This window comes from Polyodon spathula, chromosome 2 (assembly GCF_017654505.1).
Source record: "Polyodon spathula isolate WHYD16114869_AA chromosome 2, ASM1765450v1, whole genome shotgun sequence".
Taxonomy (NCBI): Eukaryota; Metazoa; Chordata; class Actinopteri; order Acipenseriformes; family Polyodontidae; genus Polyodon; species Polyodon spathula.
Window position 1 is genome coordinate 94946849 of NC_054535.1, and position 19739 is coordinate 94966587.

Below are 19739 nucleotides of genomic sequence, written 5' to 3' on the forward strand. Positions count from 1 at the left end.
AATATCTTGCTGATGACAGTAAGATCGGTCTGTGCTTGCCCCAGCACATTTACCTGCAGGTATCAGGATTTAGAGCTGTGTCTTGTTTGGGATCTTTTTTCAAATTGTTTGGCTTCCATGGAATATACCCTTTAATTTTTTTTTCAGGGTCTTATTTGAATAAAAAAATAAAAAAATAAAAAAAAATAATCTGGAATCAACTTTGATAAAATAGTGGAGGACTGGGCTAAAAAAGCCAAAGTCAACAATGAGCATCAGCAAGGAAGATGTGGAGAAGTTCCTTGATGAAAACCTGTCTTTTGCCCAGCAGTACTTTGACAAAAAGCTCAGACCTGAGGCTATTTCCAATGTCCTAGGCAGGGCTGAGCCCCTGGTGGATTTTGCATCTTTCAGGGAACTCAGTCAGGTGGAGGAGAGCGAGATTCTGTTTGAACTCATTCGAGACATGCAGGAAAGCATCAATATGGAGAAAGTTGTCTTCAAGACGCTGAAGAGAATCAGCTTCCTCATCCATGCAGACAGATGCAGTCTCTTTATGTACCGCCAAAGGAATGGCATAGCTGAGCTGGCCACCAGGCTCTTTAATGTCAATAATGATGCAAATTTGGACGATTGTCTGGTCCAGCCAGATTCAGAAATTGTCTTCCCTCTGGATATGGGCGTAGTAGGAAACGTTGCCCAAACCAAGAAAACCGTAAACATCAAAGATGTCAAAGAGGTAGGTTTTGGTTTAAAACAAAAAAGATAGTCCAACAAGCTGCCCCTTTGTTTCTCCTGCATATTCCCCATGTTAACTGTAATCCCTTCTCTTCAGTAGGACTATCGAAATAGCTAAGTATTTTGCCACTGGAATATAGTGGTATGTTTCAGAGAGTGAAAGAACAGGTCCAAAACAAACAGTGCTGGTTGTAATCTCAGCACAAAAAAAAAAAAAGTTTCAAAGCAGACATGTAAAATATAACATGGAAATATCTATTTGTATAAATACTTTATCTTGCTTCTTGTTACTTTAAACAACAGTGGCAACTAGGTGGTTAGAGTTAAAATTATAATTTTGAAGCAATATTATAGATTACCGAATGTAAGACATTTGTGATTGTTTAGGTTTTGGTTACACAGGGGTCCTTGCTACAGGTCATCTTTTGGTAAATGTTAACTGTCATAATGTTCCACAAATCATCTTGATGACCATTTTTCAATACCTATTGTATAACCTAAACATTTTTTAAAACAGAACAAACGTTGTAATGAAAATTGTAACATGAATAACATTTGACAAGATTTCCCAGATAACTCAGCAACAATCCATGAGCTTTCTCTTGGAACTAATCTCATAAGAAGTTTATTCAAACATCCATATTCTTTATTAATACAGTAAACAAAAGTATTGAAGACAATTAAATAACAGAAAGCATGAAAAGTGGTACACTGAAGGATATATACAGAACAGCTTAAACATTCTGTTCAATACTTTTAATTAGGGAAAATATAGCAAATAAATTTGTTATAATGTCCCCCAAAACACTAACTTCTAGCCAGCATTATTGAAAATATGATCATTAAACCTTTTTGCTATATTAGCAGGACGATACTGATAACTATTAGTTTTGTTTTGTTTTAAATAATGTAGAAGCAGTGGTAACTTTTTGTTCCATAAATTCTTCATATGAGATATGCTGATATTTCTGGCAGAATTATATTGTGTAAACATCATTGACTACTGCAGCAGAATATAGAGTATTTAAATATATATTGAGATCATTACAATCCTATTGGTGTAATCTCATGTATTTCTGATATCCCCTGCCGCCGAGTTATAATATCTGGGATTATTTTTATTCAAGCTACACCTGAGCAACTGGGTCAACAAAGGCTGACTAAATACACAAGACAGGCTGCCAATAGACAAAGGAAATACAGTGTATAGCATCTGATTTAATAGCTGCTGTTGTTTCTGCTTAGATGATGCTGTGACCATTTTCCATTTACAAACTCATAGTTGCAGAGGGGCATACAGTTGAAGACCCCTACTGGTCATTTCTAGAATCTTGCTTCTATTTTCAGAAGCAGCCCCTGCAGTATAAAAAGAATAGTAGTCTGTAAGCCTGGAAATCTAACCAGAAACTGCAATAGAGAATTAAACAGAACTGAAATAGTAGGACTGATAAGAAATTAAATACTCCAAAATTGTATATGGTATACAGTGTCCTTTTAACATCACTCTTTTCCATCTGCTGTGTATAATAATGTGAATTTTGTTACCAATATAAAGTTAGTGTACTAACAGTGTAGTACTGTTTTAAGGGCAACTTGGTATTGATATGGAATTAGTTAACTAATGTATTCTTCCTGTGGTTTATACTGATTATTGAGTGAAGCTCATTTTCCGCTCATCCAGGGCGCTAATGTTTTTACTGCTGTACAGCTGTGCCAAGCCCATAAACTCACAATGAATGTTTTTGGTACGGCAGTAACAATGTTAGCATGCCAGTCTAAGCAACATATCATTGTTGTATATTAGCACACTATACTGGGCTTCTTAAAGTAATTGCGCAAGTTTCATTTTGGGGTGCATTGCCCTTCTAAAATTCCATAAGGAATAATTATCTGTAAGTTTTGTTGCTTTATAAAAAAAGAAAACAGACAAAATATTGAACTGAATTATAAGCCTGTATATTTTTCAGTGGACTTTTGTGTTTATGTTGTGTTGGAGTAGGATATGAGAAATATAAACTAATTCCCACGGTATAATGTAACTATCACAAGTCAAACTCATGCATAAGTGGTGACCACGGCCTAGATTCTGATCCTGTGAGGATGAATTTCTAGTATATTGTGCATCTGAAGGCTGTGGAAGTAGACTGGTGTTGACCTGTTGGTCAGGAAATGACACCAGTCAGGCTGAACTCTTGCCCCTGCTTAGATCTGGCAGGTGAAACAAGATGATTTACTAGACAGGCCCTACTTTCCACTGTTTTGTAATGACAAGGCGGCTTATCCCCAGCTATCGATGAAATCCCTCACTACGGGGATAATAGGTGCTTGAACGCACTATATGTACCTGTATATGTTTGTCACACTTTATCTGGAGAGCCGTTTATCCAGTTGTCTTGGTATTAACATTATTTACAGTAGTTTGTTATTGCGAATATCAGATTCTGGAGATTTAGGTGTCTGTCTATCTGTACATCTGTCCATCTATATTTTGCACCTACATTTTTGCTCATCCTATTGAAATTTTGAATTTTTGTATTTCCAGTCATGGCAAGGGTTGTATGTTACTGACTTACTTGTTTAATAAGTAAGGTCAAAATATGTTTTTATATAATTACACTTCCTGTATTATACCTGTATCACTGTAATCAGGTATTCAAATAATAAATACATATTTTAAATCATGTGCTGTTACTTTATCAGTAAACACAATTTATCATCCAGATTTAGAAATATACATACAAAAAGCCTTGTCATCAAACCATGATTCAGGAAACTTTTACAAAAATGGTTCTGTTATTTCAGAATTCAGTCAATTTGTTGATAGGAAAAACATTGGAAAGACAAGAGTGAGTAATGTTATTTTTACATGACTATTAAAGTCACTGTAGCAGTATTTGAAATCCACTGCGTAGAAGATTTTGGTAAGCCCTGCCAAAATAGAATCACAACGTGGATCAAGTGAAAGTGACACAGAAATGGCCCCAGACTGCAGTCCATTCCACCAAAGATATCAAGGATTTATCTAGCATTCACTTTGTATTGCTCATAACTCTTACTGAATACCCATAGCCTTTGATTTTTAGATACTAGCAATCTCAGATTGTATTTGTAAAGTGAATGCCCCTTTTACAGTAGGCATCATATTAACATTATTAAATGTATTACTGAACACGTTTTGTGACGTATGTATTTATCATGAAACTTTTGTTGACCATTTAGTTTAATGTGGAAGACAGTCACAGACAAAAGCATTGGCACCCTACACTTGATACAAGATCATTCAAGAAAACATGCTATATACAAACATTTAGTGAACACTAGCCACTAATTAATACGACAAAGGCCAAAATACACAAATTTGGGTAGTTTAACAAACAATATTTATAATAAAATAAAATAAAATAAAAGCACTTAAGTAATTACAAATATTTATTCTTGACTAAAGTATTGGCACATTTACATCACAAGCCTGTAAACATTTAATAAAACAAATTAAAAAAAATATATTCATTGATTGAAAACCATTACACAGTAACTAAGCTGCTTTAGAAAATCATGTTGCAGAATAATGCTTCGGCAAAACAGCAGATGAAGGTCAAGACAAAAGAGTTGGATTTACATTTGAGAAAAGCACTCGTTGCAGTAACAGAGAAATGCGCAATACCAAAATCCACAATCAGAGCAATAATCAAGAGGTCCCATAGAACAAATTCAACTGAAACGCTTGAAAGATGTGGACATCCAAAGAAGATTATGCATACAGCAGATAGCAGAATCGTCCAAGTAGCTAAATAAAATCCAAGATAAAAAGCCAAGGACTTAAAGAAAGATTTAGGAGCATCAGGCACAATAGTGTACAATAACTCAGAACAAAGAGAAGTTGTATAACTCACTCCACTTTTAAAAACAATTCATAAAACAAACTGTCTTAAATATGCCAAAACATGTACAGGAATTGGAAGCATTCTACAACAAAATTCTCTGGTCCAATGAGAAAAAAAAATAGAACTTTTTCCCCAAAATGGACCATAGTATGCAAACCTTGTTGATTCCATTAAATGTTAGATCATGATATGGTGGTGTATTAGCAGCTCAGGGACTGGAGACGTTCACGTGATTGAAGACTGAATGAATGCAGCATGTATCAAAACATGACAATGGTGCTATCGTAGGCTGATTGGCAGACATTTTATCTTTCAACCCGACAACGACCTAAAGCATATGACTAAGTCAACTCTGGAATTCTTGAAGAAAATGAAAATAAAGGTTCTGGAATGGTCTTCGCAATCACCAGATCTCAATCCAATAGAAATGCTTTGGACTGGTCTGAAAAAAAGCTGCAGCCAAGCATTGTGTATCCAAACTGTCTGAGCTGAAGGAAAATGCAAGGCAGAACGGACCCAGATTTCACCAAGATGTAACATACTGGTTATGTCTGAAAGCCATAATATAAGCAAAAGGAGGACACACAAAATACTAAAGCATAGTGTCATGAACACATATTTGAAATTGATTAAGTGCTTTCATTTTTTTTTATAAAGATTGTTTAGATTTGGACAAGTCTTGAGACCAACAAGCAACACTCAGGCCCAGACACCCCTTCCCTACCTGCATACCTCCAACCCAATGGCAGCAGGACAATAACTCATTTGAATGAAATCCATCCTGTACATAGTAGATTCATACAGAACTTAACTGATTTGCTTTTTTTTTAAACCAGTCCAGCCACTTCAGCTCTTTTGTGGATACCCTCACAAACTATGAAACAAAAAGCATACTGGCTACTCCCATCATGAACGGCAAAGACATTGTAGCAGTAATCATGGCTGTGAACAAGATAGAGGGTTCTGGCTTCTCTCAGGAGGATGAAGATGTAAGTACCGAGTCCATATCAGACTATGGGTTAGGTCAGTGCTTCCCAACCCTGGACCCTATAGACCACCAAGGTCACGTTCCCATCTGCCATTGCATCCAATGTCAAGGTGATTTGAAATTAGTTTTGTTAGTTTCCATCAGCAGCAGATAAAACCACTTTGAATTGAGGTTTCATCATCCCCAGTTAAGATTGTGGGCAGGCAGAAAGTAGTCTCCCCATCCTTTTCTGATGGAGGAAGTTACCTAGCAAGTATTCAATGTGAAGGAACCTAAATGTGACCGTTGAAAGGGCTGTCAGATGGTTTTACAACAGGGAAATATTGGAGGAAGGTGAAGAAATTATTGAATGACATCAGATGGAAACAGTGGATCCCAAGACAGTCTCTTGTTTTACAGACCCATGGTGCAGATCCATGTGTTTGATAGCTTTGTGGCACCCAATTCCATCATGGAGTTAAAATAAACTAGCCAATGTTTTCCTTTTTTTCTTGCAGCTTTTTCTGAAGTATTTAAATTTTGCCTCATTAAACCTCAAAATCTACCACCTGAGTTACCTGCACAACTGTGAGACACGTAAAGGACAGGTGAATATTGCTGGTACAAGGGAAGTGGAAGTCTCTCTACAGCCAGACGTTCACCTATGTTTTATGTAATGTATAAATATTTATACAGTAGGACTTTTTTGTGGAATCTAGGCTATATGGTCTGACAACTCCAATTACTAGTTTCAATCAGTTAATGGTTATGTACAGACGTAAAATGTTAGTGCCTCAACCCTTCCATAAGTACAAATTGCAAATGTGTTAGTTGACCCTTAAATAGCTGGGTGGGTCGTGGAAGCCAACATAGTTAAAAGTGCAATAATTTACTGGCCCAGGTACACAAATAAATTATTGACTTCCAGCAATGTCATCAATGCAAACATTGTACCAGTGTCAATCCATTTTTTTTTAAATTCTTGTTTTTATTTGTTCAAAGGTCCTGTTGTGGTCTGCTAACAAGGTATTTGAAGAGTTGACAGATATTGAGAGACAGTTTCACAAAGCCTTGTACACAGTGAGGGCATACCTAAACTGTGACAGATACTCAGTAGGGCTGCTGGACATGACAAAGGAAAAGGTATGTCAGCTTCTATTGATTTACTATAAAACATTTACACCTTGATAACTGCTGCAGAGGATCGCTTCATTTATTACAGCTGTGTGAATTCCCATGGTAGAGTGTAAATGTTACAATCTGTCAATATGGAACAATTTGGTTTTGTGCCAAAGCATCCAAAAGTCAATATACCAGGTGAGGTCAAAAAGTAATTAGAATAGGGACAGAGTTTTGCATGGAAAGGCAAAAGCCAAATTATCTTTAAGGAGTAAAACAATTTAAAGTAAAAAGTATAAAACTTGTAATAAACAACATAGAAAGGGCAGTACAATTATTACTTGAGTTGGTTTTTTTTCTAGTTTTATGCAATTAACTATTTTTCTCTATGGAATTTGCTTACGACTCTGCCCTTTCTTCAAAATGAGGGATCTATTCAGTTGTAGATATTATTTTTAAAGTTAAATTTACATAAATATGTTTCTAAGCTATTTAAATAATATGAACTTTGTATGGTGCAGGTGATTTTTGACAGTACAGCTGTGATTCTGTCGTGTCTATGTTGTAATAACATGAATATGAATGAATTTAGCATCACAATGTGGGTACCTGTTTTGTCTTGTATAGGAATTCTTTGACCTGTGGCCTATCCTAATGGGTGAAGTTCCACCATACTCCGGACCTCAGACACCAGATGGGAGGGTAAGTGTACAATTCATTTATTTAGCACTGTACAGTGTACAAGTCTGTAAAAACCACTCACGGATCTTAAAGGTTTTGCTGTCATGAAACAACTACTATGTTATACCATGATAAATGCAAGAACATTATTAGGTAAATAAAAAAGAAATACATTATTTCATTTAAAAAAAAACACAATAGCAACTTATTTAGCTTAATTTAGAAATTTTAAAGTTTGGTAGTGTCAACTTTGCACCCAGTGGACGTTACCCCACATCAAAAGGAAAGAAGCCCTGGACTGAATGAGATGTTTAGGTGGGCATCTAATTACCATTGACCTTCACCTTCATGAGCATTACACTTAAAAATAAACTTTTCAAAGTGTTAGTGATCTTTCTAAGAAGTTTCGGTAGAACTGTAGAATACAGGTCATGAATAGTAATTGCTATTGGTTCTGACTCTTACATGGTAAACAGTATTGCTGTGTAATGACATCATCTTGAAAACAACATTTTGTTATATGATGCAATTACATATTAATGCCAAGGCTCAGGAAATGTCCATTCTACTAAAATATATGTCATATAAACACATAGTAAACAATGGGAAAGGAAGGAACTACCAAATTATGATGAGGGCTGATAAGGCAGAGAAAAATTCTGAGTTATTTTGAGTCATCAGAACTTGTCAGATTTCTGAAAACTAGAAAATGTCTTCTCACTCTGTTTACTGATAAGGAAAGGTGGGACAATAAAACATTATATTATATCATACCATTTCATATTATTCTGTGTAATATATTGCAGTCCTCACACTGTATCTGTTATCAATCTTTTTAAGAATAAATCAGTACATAAGACCTGTTTCTTCTTTTTCAGGAAATCATCTTCTACAAAGTAATTGACTATATTCTCCATGGAAAAGAGGACATTAAAGTTATTCCGTAGGTGCCTTTTTAAAAATCTGAATAAACATGTATTTACAGTATTAACAAAGCTAACCTTCAGCTATTGTTTGTCAGTATCATTTTGAATCTTGGACAGCAGAACACGTTCCTCATTGTTATGTTGTTTTCAGGAATCCTACACCAGATCACTGGGCACTTGCTAGCGGACTACCTACATATGTTGCAGAAAGTGGTTTTGTAAGTTGATGTACATTCTGTAATAAACATGTGTATGTATTGGACCAATGTAACTTTTTGAATGTGTTGGGAATCAGTTCGGTTTGCATGTGGAACCTTTGTATTTGCCCAAAATACATCCAAAAGTACTCTATGGTCTTCAGAAGGACTTCTGTTGAGCTCAATTGAAAATACAAATGTGCTGCATTATTATACAAAGGATAGAAATCTATGAAAGAGACTATAGCTGTACTTAAAAATATATGTAATGTCACAAACATATGTGGCCAACATGGTTATTCATATTTCTTAAATTCATATTACAGAGATTTTTTTTTTTTTTTATTCGATGAAGATGCAGCTACTAAAATGAAATTATAAATTATCATAATTCTTTGAAATATTGGAGGGAAACACAATTTTTAACGTTTGTTTTATTGGTGAATGTCAATAATATAGGTTTTGTCTTTCAGATCTGTAACCTTATGAACGCACCTTCAGAAGATATGTTTAAATTTCAGGTACAAAGATCTCCTTGAACCTATGACAGAAATGTGAATGCATTCTATGAGAAAAGAAGCATGAGTATGTTTTTGTTGGAGCTTCGTAGTAAATAGGTCAATAGTTTGTTTAACTCAGAGTCTGCTTTCTTACCCATAGTAACCATGTAAACCCATAGTAACCATGTGCACCTCTCCCTTCAGAGTGAACCGCTAGATGACAGTGGTTGGACAATCAAGAATGTCCTGTCTTTGCCCATCGTGAACAAGAAAGAAGAAATTGTTGGTGTGGCCACTTTCTACAACAGGAAAGATGGCAAGCCATTTGATGAACAGGATGAAACACTCATGGAGGTAGAGTAGACTGATGTTGCTATCCTTCATTACATCCAAGTAGATGTTGAGGAGGATCATTGAAGAGATCACTAACACTTCCCTCTATTAGCCTTTTAAAGCAACTGAAAAAAATGAAGTTTCAGAAATGTTACCATAGACTCAAGTGAACACTTTCATTGACATTGCGGTGACTCATTTTTTTCCTTTGGTTCAGTCTCTTACTCAGTTCCTCGGCTGGTCAGTACTCAACACAGACACTTACGACAAGATGAACAGGCTGGAGAATCGTAAAGACATTGCTCAAGACATGGTGCTCTACCATGTGAAATGCCGCAATGATGAAATCCAAAATATTTTGGTAGGTAATGGCAGAGAAAATACGACTATAATTAATAAATGAAACATAGAGGCTGTGTGGTCCAGTGATAAAAGAAAAGGGCTTGTAACCAAGAGATTACCTGTTCAAATCCTGGCTCAGCCACTGACTCATTGTGCGACCCTGAGCAAATCACTTAACCTCCCTTGTGCTCCATCTTTTGGGTGAGGTGTTGTTGTACGTGACTCTGCAGCTGATGCATAGTTCACACACCCTAGTCTTTGTAAGTCGTCTTGGATAAAGGCATCTGCTCAATAAACAAATAATAATAACACCGTGTAACAATTTTTTTTTTTTTTTGTTCCTGGGTAGTAAGTGTTATTTCCTAATTGCTTATGCCTCAAAAGTATAGAAAATGGCTATATTCCCCACAAACTTTGCTTTTGTGACCAGGACAGTGATATTTCAAAATATCACTATTTCCAATGGGAAAACGGGCAAATGTGTGTCTTTTCGTTCACATAAAGTCAGAAAAAAACAACATATGAATCCAAATTAACATGTATTTATACTAAAGTAATACAAAAATGACTACGAAAGAATTAGAAGTGAGTAGTTTTTCGAGATTTATGATTATACTGTATTTATTGTATTTTTTTCTGACTTTATGTGAATGAAAAGACACAAATTTGCCCGTTTTCCCATTGGAAATAGTGATATTTTGAAATATCACTGTCCTGGTCACAAAAGCAAAGTTTGTGGGGAATAATAGCCATTTTCTATACTTTTGAGGCATAAGCAATTAGGAAATAACGCTTACAACCCAGGAACAAAAATTGTGTTACATAGTGTAATTAGTGTTCTCAATTTTGTACAATGGACGTGCATCCAATAACAAGTTTATTTTTTAACAAAGCTCCCAGACTAGCATACTGTTAATCTCTGCAGTTATGGGAGGTACACTTGGTATACTATTGTCTTGGAGAAAAAAAGCTTTTCTATTTTTTTTCTGTTCTTGGAATTCAATGGTAATTTCAATCTTTACACTCATACAGAAAACAAGAGAGGTCTATGGAAAAGAGCCTTCAGAATGTGAGGAGGATGAACTTGCCAGCATCCTGGTAGGGAGAATCTATGAAAATATTGTACCTTCTAGCAGTAATAATCATAATCAGAATCATAATCAACAATTCTGGGGTTGACTGTTTACAGAAAAAGGAACTTCCCGGACCTACCAAATTTGAGATTTACGAGTTTCACTTCTCAGACTTTGACTGCACAGAACTGGACTTGGTCAAGTGTGGTATCCAGATGTACTACGAGGTCGGGGTGGTGAAAAAGTTTCAAATTCCTCAAGAGGTATGCAGTGGATTACAACAATACTATGCATTGTAATTTGTTTTGGAAATGCTAACTGACTCAGTTATTTTGGGAACTGATGGTTTACCTCTAAGTGAATATGCATTTATATATAAATACTATTCTTAACAAATGCTCTATACCAGGGACTGTTTAATCTAAGTATTTAGCCCTCAATACACCTACAGTAGAACCTCAGAGTTACAAACACCAAACTTACAAACTGACCGGTCAACCGAACCCCCCAATTTCAACCGGAAGCATGCAATCATTCAACCATGCATGCAATGCAACCAGATAACGTAACTGCACCAATAAATGTATCCAGACAAAAGTGAAGCAGATTTCAAAGCAAGCAGAGGCAACTTTACTAGTATATTTTAGTTCTAAACAAAGCAGTTTTTTGTTTTGTTTTTTCAAGACAAAGGCGGCTGAATGAGCAAGAAGCATGAATGCGTTTTGTTTAAAATAAAATAAAAACAAGCACTACATTGACCACATGTTTTCATGGACATTTAAATCTGTGTTTTTGCTGCAACGGTAACCTAAATGGAAGCTTTTCCAGTTATAGTACAATTTTAAAGACTTTAGAACCATAACAATATAGGTATTGCTGTATCCTTGTATTATTCACCAGATTGAGGGTGTAGCTAGCAGTGTGCACATTTATTAAAACCATTGAAAACTACGGCCATTTCAGACTTAGGAGCAACCTTCATTCCCAAGAGGTTTGTAACTCTGTGGTTCTTCTGTATTTAATGTCCTTGACTTCTGTTCTAGGTGTTGGTGAGGTTTATGTACTCAGTGAGTAAAGGTTACAGGAAGATCACCTACCACAACTGGCGCCATGGTTTCAATGTTGGACAAACCATGTTCACTTTACTAACAGTAAGCCTGAAATAAACTTGCATTGTTTTCATGTTACTTAGTTTTCTCAAACTAGTCATGTCAAATGCCAATATTTATTTTTTAAAAATGGTAATCCTGTAGTAACAACCATAACTTTGCTGGTAACAACATACCTCTATTTGTTCCTGTTCTTCTGCAGTAACTACAGGTGCATTTTTAATGGTTTCGCTGGTAAGGTGAGGTAACATCCAAGCAAAGACAATAAGAGGGATATGCAGTCAGCACGGCATTTCCATCCTAGTTACAGAATATTAAATATTTAGATTAATGGAAACAGTAGTAAAACCATGATAAATAAACCGCTAGTTTTCATGTAAGAAATGTTATTAAATGGTACTTCAATTTCATTATGTTGTTATTTCTAACCTGTAAACTAAATTATATTGAGATTTTTTGTTTCTGCTGCTGCTGTTGAAAATGTTATGTTTGCTTCTAACAGACTGGGAAGCTGAAGCGGTATTACACAGATTTGGAGGTTATGGCTATGATTACAGCTGGTTTCTTGCATGATATCGATCACAGAGGAACTAACAACCTGTACCAGATGAAGTGAGTATGTTTCACAACTGAAATGGAAAACTAGAGCCGATGTATTCTCAGGCAAGTTCTTTCAGAGTTGTTTGTTCCTGTGCTTTCAGAAACAATTAGACTCCTACCAAAAGTGTCCTTGAGTGTCTGCTTGAATTATGGAATTAATTATAATTAAGACTTTGTGGATTTACTATAAACCTACTCATAACTACAGTACCCATACTTTATAACCAGCGCATGTGATAACTCAAACAATTATTGAAAACCTGTGCTTTAACATTGAGGCAGTTGAGTGAAATCATATGCAAATCAGTGCATTTAATGCAGCTGGAAGGTCTCTAGTGAAATCCAGTGACACAGTGTATTTTGCATTTCCAATAAAGTATTATGAGAATAAATATAATTACATTTTCTTTCAGATCTCAAAACCCACTGGCAAAACTTCACGGGTCATCAATACTAGAGCGGCACCATTTGGAATTTGGCAAATTTTTGCTTTCAGAAGAGGTGTGTACTGTATATTTATAATACATTTCAATTTTTCCTGTTACACATTTAGTGCAGTTATCTGAAATGCAGTGGAATACTATCCTTTCAATTTTCCACAGAGTTTAAACATTTACCAAAACCTGAATAGGAGGCAGATGGACCATGTGATTCATCTCATGGATATTGCCATTATTGCAACTGACTTGGCACTTTACTTCAAGTAAGTGTGAATGGCTTTCTTCAATAAACAAACAAACAAGAGCATGCAGTTGGATATAGTTTGTTAAACTGTTATAAGGATCCTTCATTGATGTCTGCTCTGGTTTTCAAAAGTCTAAACATGTGCCCAGTGTCAATTATTCCAGACTGGGAGGTGGTTTTGTTATGCTGACTACCAAACAAACTTCACTTGTGACATGTACAACTCAAGTGAAAGACTAGTGTAGCTCACTGCACCAATAAGCCCCAAGTCAATATCAAGAGGCTTTTATGTAGTTTATGTAATACAATTCTGTTTTAAGCCTAGCATGTTCATTTATAGGAAGATCAATTTGAGACTGGTTGTATGAAATATAAATGTAATGCCATATGTTACTTTTACATTGCAGAAAACGAACAATGTTCCAGAAGATTGTAGATTTGTCCAAAACATATGAAGATGACAACAAATGGGTCGAGTTCCTGTCATTGGAGACCACCAGGAAAGAGATTGTAATGTAAGTTAATGAAAGGAGCAAGAATGACACTATGGTTGGAATTTACTTCTTTAAACAAGGGGCTCTGTTGGAGTCACGCTAAGAAATGGAGGTCTTGAGATCCAACCAGTACGTTCCTGGTATGATTTGAACATATAACTTCTAATTCATCTTAATATCTACAACATACTCTGTATTTGCATATTTATATAGGGCCATGATGATGACAGCATGCGACTTATCTGCTATTACAAAACCTTGGGAGGTCCAGAGTAAGGTGAGTCAAGCAATATTATTGTATGGGAAGGTCTGGCTATCTTGGAAGGCACTGTGATAACACTGTGTAACAATTTTTTTTTTGTTGTTCCTGGGTAGTAAGTGTTATTTCCTAATTGCTTATGCCTCAAAAGTATAGAAAATGGCTATTATTCCCCACAAACTTTGCTTTTGTGACCAGGACAGTGATATTACAGTGATAAGTAATACAAAAATGACTACAAAAGATTTAGAAGTGAGTAGTTTTTCGAGATTTATGATTATACTGTAAATACAGTATAATCGTAAATCTTGAAAAACTACTCACTTCTAAATCTTTTGTAGTCATTTTTGTATTACTTATCACTGTAATATCACTGTCCTGGTCACAAAAGCAAAGTTTGTGGGGAATAATAGCCATTTTCTATACTTTTGAGGCATAAGCAATTAGGAAATAACACTTACTACCCAGGAACAAAAATTGTGTTACATAGTGTAATCTGGTGTTTTTGGACTTTGACATTCATCTCTGATTAATTGTAACCCTTTATAACTCTCTGCTACATTCTGTTCAGTAGTTAGTGTAAATTGTAAATCAAGCTAATGGTACCTTTATTTTATAGGTCGCGCTTTCAGTAGCAGCAGAATTCTGGGAACAGGGTGACTTGGAAAGAACTGTTTTAGATCAGCAGCCCATTGTGAGTGCCTGTATGGTTTTATACTATGGGAAGTTTAATATATCACTTTATTATATATGTCTACCCGTAATTACCACGATTTATATACTTTCTGTACTAGCCTTTCTATTATTATTATTATTTTCATTGGCTAACCATAAGTGAAAATGTACAGTAAATTGATGGCAAATCTATTTGTTTTGCCTACTCTAGCCTATGATGGATAGAAACAAGGCAGCAGAACTCCCAAAGCTACAGTGTGGTTTCATCGACTTTGTCTGCACGTTTGTGTATAAGGTATAATATGCACATTTTTGGTTCTCTTCAGTTTTTGCTTTCATACGGAAATTCGCCAAATGGGATGAAACACATGGTAACAGGTTGAAACCAGCACTGATCCAACACTTACAGTACTAATACATTGATTGGACTGCCAATTGTTCAGTGCTGTTGTACTGTATAACTATATACATATCCTATACCTACTGTATAACTATATGGGTCTTAATATATCCCCATTTTGTGCTTTGCATCACCATTTTTGAAAAAGAGATTATTTTGGACCTATTGGACTTATATCTATGAAATAGCCCACTATTAAGAAAAACAAATTCAAGCTGTCATTTGATCACTCTGATTCTTACAACAAAAGCTTACCTATACTAATATATACTTGTCATGGCCCCTTACCCAGTTTTGAACAAAATCCACAGTATGGAGCCAGGTGTGTTGATTAGGGTAGATGTATTCATTTACTTTAATGCCCCACTGCTTCATTGCTGTCTGTTCCAGGAGTTCTCCCGTTTCCACGAGGCAATTCTGCCTATGTATGATGGCCTGCTGAACAACAGAAAAGAGTGGAAAGCACTGGCTGAGGTTTACGATGAGAAAATGAAGGCCATTGAAGAAGAGAAGAAAAAGAAAGAAGAGGCCGAGGCAGCAAAAGCACAAGGTCAGAACAATGTATCACTATATGTCCTTTTACAGCACTTGCACAGACTCTACATTGCAGTCGTTTAACACATGCTGTACGTGTGACTTCATTGTCCTCCTGTAAAATAAACGTCTAACATAGCAGGATAGTGTAAAACACGTCTGTTGCAATAATGCTGACCCCTCCAGTTGTGACAAGGTATCAATGATAATAAACTCCCCTACAAACAGTGCTTTTGCTCAGTGGTTGTCATGCTTGCCTGTGACGGTTTACCCTACATGGTCAACTCTTGCTGGAACTACAAAGATAATAATCTCTATGCCATTCTTTGGAGTAAATTTAGAGTAACTGGGATGAAAATGACATATGAATCTGTGGAAGATACAACCTAAGATAGTTAATATGCAACATACCCATGCCATAACCACTCTTTGAGAAATGAATCAATATTAGCACATGCAGTCATAAGTGTTTTTGAACACTTTGTAACAAGTTGTTAACTTACTGGTTATTACCTTTATTAGTTATACTGTAAGAAACATGAAAGCTAAAATGGGTGAATTGCTAGAAAAAGACAAGCAAGATGCTACTTGCATTCACACAGCTGAAAGATAGCACAGCAATGTCTTGAACAGACATTCCATGACATACAATAGATGGTAATCAGGAAAGGTGATTACAGGCTAATAATATGATTTTAATCCCAACTGTTCCACCTGAGCCACATACAACCCATTGAGGCTCATAGGTGCCTTGCCATCATGGATTCAAATTATATTGAACCTGTAACTGTCATGTATGCTTGCGTCTGCTGTTGCCCAATAAAGAAACTTGCCACATTTAAATAGAACCGCCCAGAAATTCAAGTTCTTGGGTTCAGATTTTTTTGCAAGTGATAATTTAGTATTAGACTAAGAATGAATACATCTGTAAGACCTTGTGGGACCTGGATAGCTTTGATATTTTTTACATTGCAAATAATAGTTTGGGAACTGGCAAATAAAATAATTACAGTTTAAAACTCTAATTTTATAGTTCTACTTAATTATTTGTTCTGAAATGCTCAGGTTGTGTTGTTTAGGTAAACAGATTTACTCATCATAAAATGGCCATGCTTTGAAAATACCCCTTTCAGTCTAAACATTATAATAGTAAAAATCAGGTGTAATAATAAGTGGTGATGTTTTTCTCCATAGCTGCGGCAGGAGGTGGTGGGGGAGGAACACAGTCAAAGACCTGCTCAATATGCTAAACCGGGCTGCTCTCTGGGGTATACAGGCCTTCCCCAGCACAATAAAGACCTAAACCCTCAAACTGAATGAATCAGGGAAACTTACTCACTGCAAGCTGCAGGACCTGCTCCAGAACCCTGTGGGGGATCCGTTAGAATTATGGCAGCCAAGATGGCACTTAAAGCATCACACCAGACACCCTCGGTTTACATTTTTATCAGTACTTTTTTCCATTTAAGATGAAGGAGGAAGGTGGGTGCCATGACAAGAGCTTTAGAAACTAAAGGATTTATTTATTTAATGTGTACTTTCCCTAGCTGTTCAATTTACTCAAATGTCACAACCTACCTGTCAAGGACGAGACCTCTCAGAATGAAACTTGTGGTTACTAATGAAGATTTGCCAGCTCACTGGCATTTGCAAGTTTGTAATTACAATAGAGTTAGAAATCCACGCTTTCAAGTAAAACCTGTACACTGAAATTATAACAATTCTCAGCAGCACCAAATTTGAAGTAGTTTACAGTCAAAGTGGTTAGTCTCTTGGCTAAATCAATAAGCAGGAATTACTGTGGTTTTACCTTTTCAGACTTTTTTCTATTTATCCCAAATTGCTCTTCTGCTGATGCAGGCTACACATCATAATCATGCAGAAACTTGATCATCTCAGCATTATTATCTCTTGCATATTTTTTGCAGTGTTTTTTTTCCTTACTTTTGGTCACTACATAAACTATAAATTAATTATATTTTTTTGTCACATTTCATTAAATCATTGGTCAAGGTAAAAAGATTTTAAAACAGTTTTAGAGCAAAACCCAGATTACCTTGTTATAAATAAAAATGTATGTGATGGTTTTTACTTTAGTGCAGTCATTATTTATTTATTTATTTTTCATACTTAGTTGACCCCATACCATAAACTCTACATGTTAACTTATAAAAATCATCCTTAGGTAAAACAATGGACTTATTGTTGGTCACTACCTAGTCTCTCTCTAAAGCTGTACATTGAAGCTATTTTAGGTTTGTTACACATCAAGATCAGAACAGGCTATTGCTAGAAGCTGCATCTGATACTTTGTATTATAATTGTCTTTTTGGCTTGCGATGAAAACTGTATGTGAACATAATCTGTAAACCAATGGCATTTTGGGATGTAAGTTGTGAAGAAATGCTGCAATTTTCTTATCTGAATAGGGGAAGAAAGGTACTTTATTGGGGCATTTGCCCTCCATATACGCCACCTCATGACAACCCTGATAACACCACATTTATTCACAAGGGCGCTAGGATTGTTAACTAGCTTAACTTTGGTATATCTGTGTCATGTAAAATTAACGTTACTGAAAAAATAAACATGTAAAACTTTCAAAGCATTTTTCTTGTCCTTTGCTGTGTTTGCGTCTTATCACTGTCTTTCTATTTTTTTTTCCCATGTAAAACAGCAGCATATTGTATTAATGGGTGAAATCAAAATTAAGTTTACCCCTGTGTGTATCTATACATTTCATACCTGCACAGGCTGTTTACCAAAAAACAAAAAGAATGTTACTTAGTTGACCAGTTTTACCAAAATTTTTTAAAGTATCCATACAAATGTATTGCAGAGGACTCATTTCCTACCATAGACAGTGATCCTTTAAACATGAACATGGCTTAATGTAGAATCTTTCTGAATTAATGTCCTAGGACTAATGTACCCTGCAATTGCAGGAAGGAGGACTGAGTGTCTCAAGCCATGAATCACCAGCTAATAATAAGTCTTCTTATCCATCAGAAACAATCAGCATTTTCCATGCATCTGCTGCTGAATGTGATCATATTTAAGCTGTCAAGGTCAATTTGAAATACATAGGGCTCAGTTTTACTATGTTAACCTGGGGGCTACCTAGATTTAACCATTTTATTACAGCTACTTGATCACAATGTACATTAAGCGCGTCTTTGTGTGATCACTGCTAAGATTGTTTGGAATTTAATTTTTTAATTTGTACGATTATTTAAAATTCAGTTTCTAAACTTTACAATGAAAATGTACCAACAAAAAAATGTGCCTAAATAAGGATTCTGGGAAAGCAATTGAAAACATGGCTTTCATTAATTAAATTTCTGATAGTTAAAGCCTGAAACTGACAAGAAGCCTTGGACTTCTACAACAGATGTATCTCCAAGACACCTTATCTGTACCAAATGGTTTCTTTTCAAGCACTGCCTTAAAAATTTATGCCGTTTTTTTGTGAGTTTGTATCGTCTTCTGGTAATTATTTATCGGTGTCTTCATTAGACCTTGTTGGCTAAGACAGCCTTCTTAAAACAAACAACTCAGCAGGTTCTTATACTGGCCAATGACCTAAATACTGGGATTTATAGCAATTAGTAAGGGATTAGGCCTCCTTCCTGATTAGTCTGTGCACCTTTCATAGTTGAAGAGCAGGGAAGATAATTACATATGTAGCACATAATGTCTAACATAAACCTACCAAATATAAGATAAAGTTGAACTGAAACAATTACTCATCATACTGATAAGTTTGTGCTGGGTTTATACTGCCGTATGCTAGCAATGATAGTATACCTTGCGAACAGGCTGGTGACAATATAACACTTGATATAAAATAAATGTTTTTACAAAACGCAATATATCAAGGAGGGACAGAAGAAATAAGCTATACAAAAATCAAACTGATAGCTACAGGAAAATATAAAAATATGCATCATTTCATCTATCTAAAGAGGTATGATAAACCCCTCATAATATAAACCAACAGATTAGTTGAGCGGTTCCCAAAGTGTGGGATGCAGTCCCCAGTGGGCCACGGGAGCAACAACATTCTATGTATTTTTACAGTTCACGTGTAGATTTAGCAGTTCACAGGTGAATTTATAAAGTAGCCACGGAGTTAATGCATACCGCAGCTATTGTTTGAGCTAATGGGCATAATCAAGACTTATCAGACCATTTAAATGTTGTGTTTGGTCCCCCCATGTGCCTAATTAGTGGGCTGCAATCTCA

General features: G+C 35.7%; 1 protein-coding gene across 3 annotated transcripts; it reads left to right on the top strand.

Annotated features, from left to right (window-relative positions):
* The first annotated feature begins 234 nt into the window (after positions 1-234).
* Positions 235-17384, top strand: LOC121328584 (rod cGMP-specific 3',5'-cyclic phosphodiesterase subunit beta-like). Of its 3 annotated transcripts, none has more exons than XM_041273388.1 (22): positions 235-718; positions 5438-5590; positions 6087-6176; positions 6571-6711; positions 7315-7389; positions 8247-8311; positions 8446-8512; positions 8965-9012; positions 9196-9345; positions 9542-9685; positions 10699-10764; positions 10856-11002; positions 11783-11890; positions 12351-12460; positions 12862-12949; positions 13051-13151; positions 13540-13647; positions 13840-13903; positions 14505-14579; positions 14772-14855; positions 15351-15521; positions 16721-17384. In XM_041273388.1, exons 1-22 carry the CDS (start codon positions 248-250, stop codon positions 16742-16744), a joined length of 2550 nt encoding a protein of 849 aa, XP_041129322.1. In that variant the 5' UTR covers positions 235-247; the 3' UTR covers positions 16745-17384. The 3 variants fall into 3 exon arrangements, with proteins under 3 accessions (XP_041129322.1, XP_041129304.1, XP_041129312.1); XM_041273370.1 differs by having other exon boundaries at positions 15351-15510; positions 16689-17384; XM_041273378.1 differs by having other exon boundaries at positions 15351-15510; positions 16701-17384.
* Positions 17385-19739: the final 2355 nt, after the last annotated feature.

What these genes read in the sequence shown, in the direction of transcription:
- LOC121328584 (XM_041273370.1), top strand. Translation starts at nt 248, where the DNA reads ATGAGCATCAGCAAGGAAGATGTGGAGAAGTTCCTTGATGAAAACCTG. An exon ending in TGGACATGACAAAGGAAAAG is followed by an intron (nt 6,712 to 7,314) that starts GTATGTCAGCTT and finishes TGTCTTGTATAG; the next exon opens with GAATTCTTTGACCTGTGGCC. An exon ending in AGGATGAAACACTCATGGAG is followed by an intron (nt 9,346 to 9,541) that starts GTAGAGTAGACT and finishes CCTTTGGTTCAG; the next exon opens with TCTCTTACTCAGTTCCTCGG.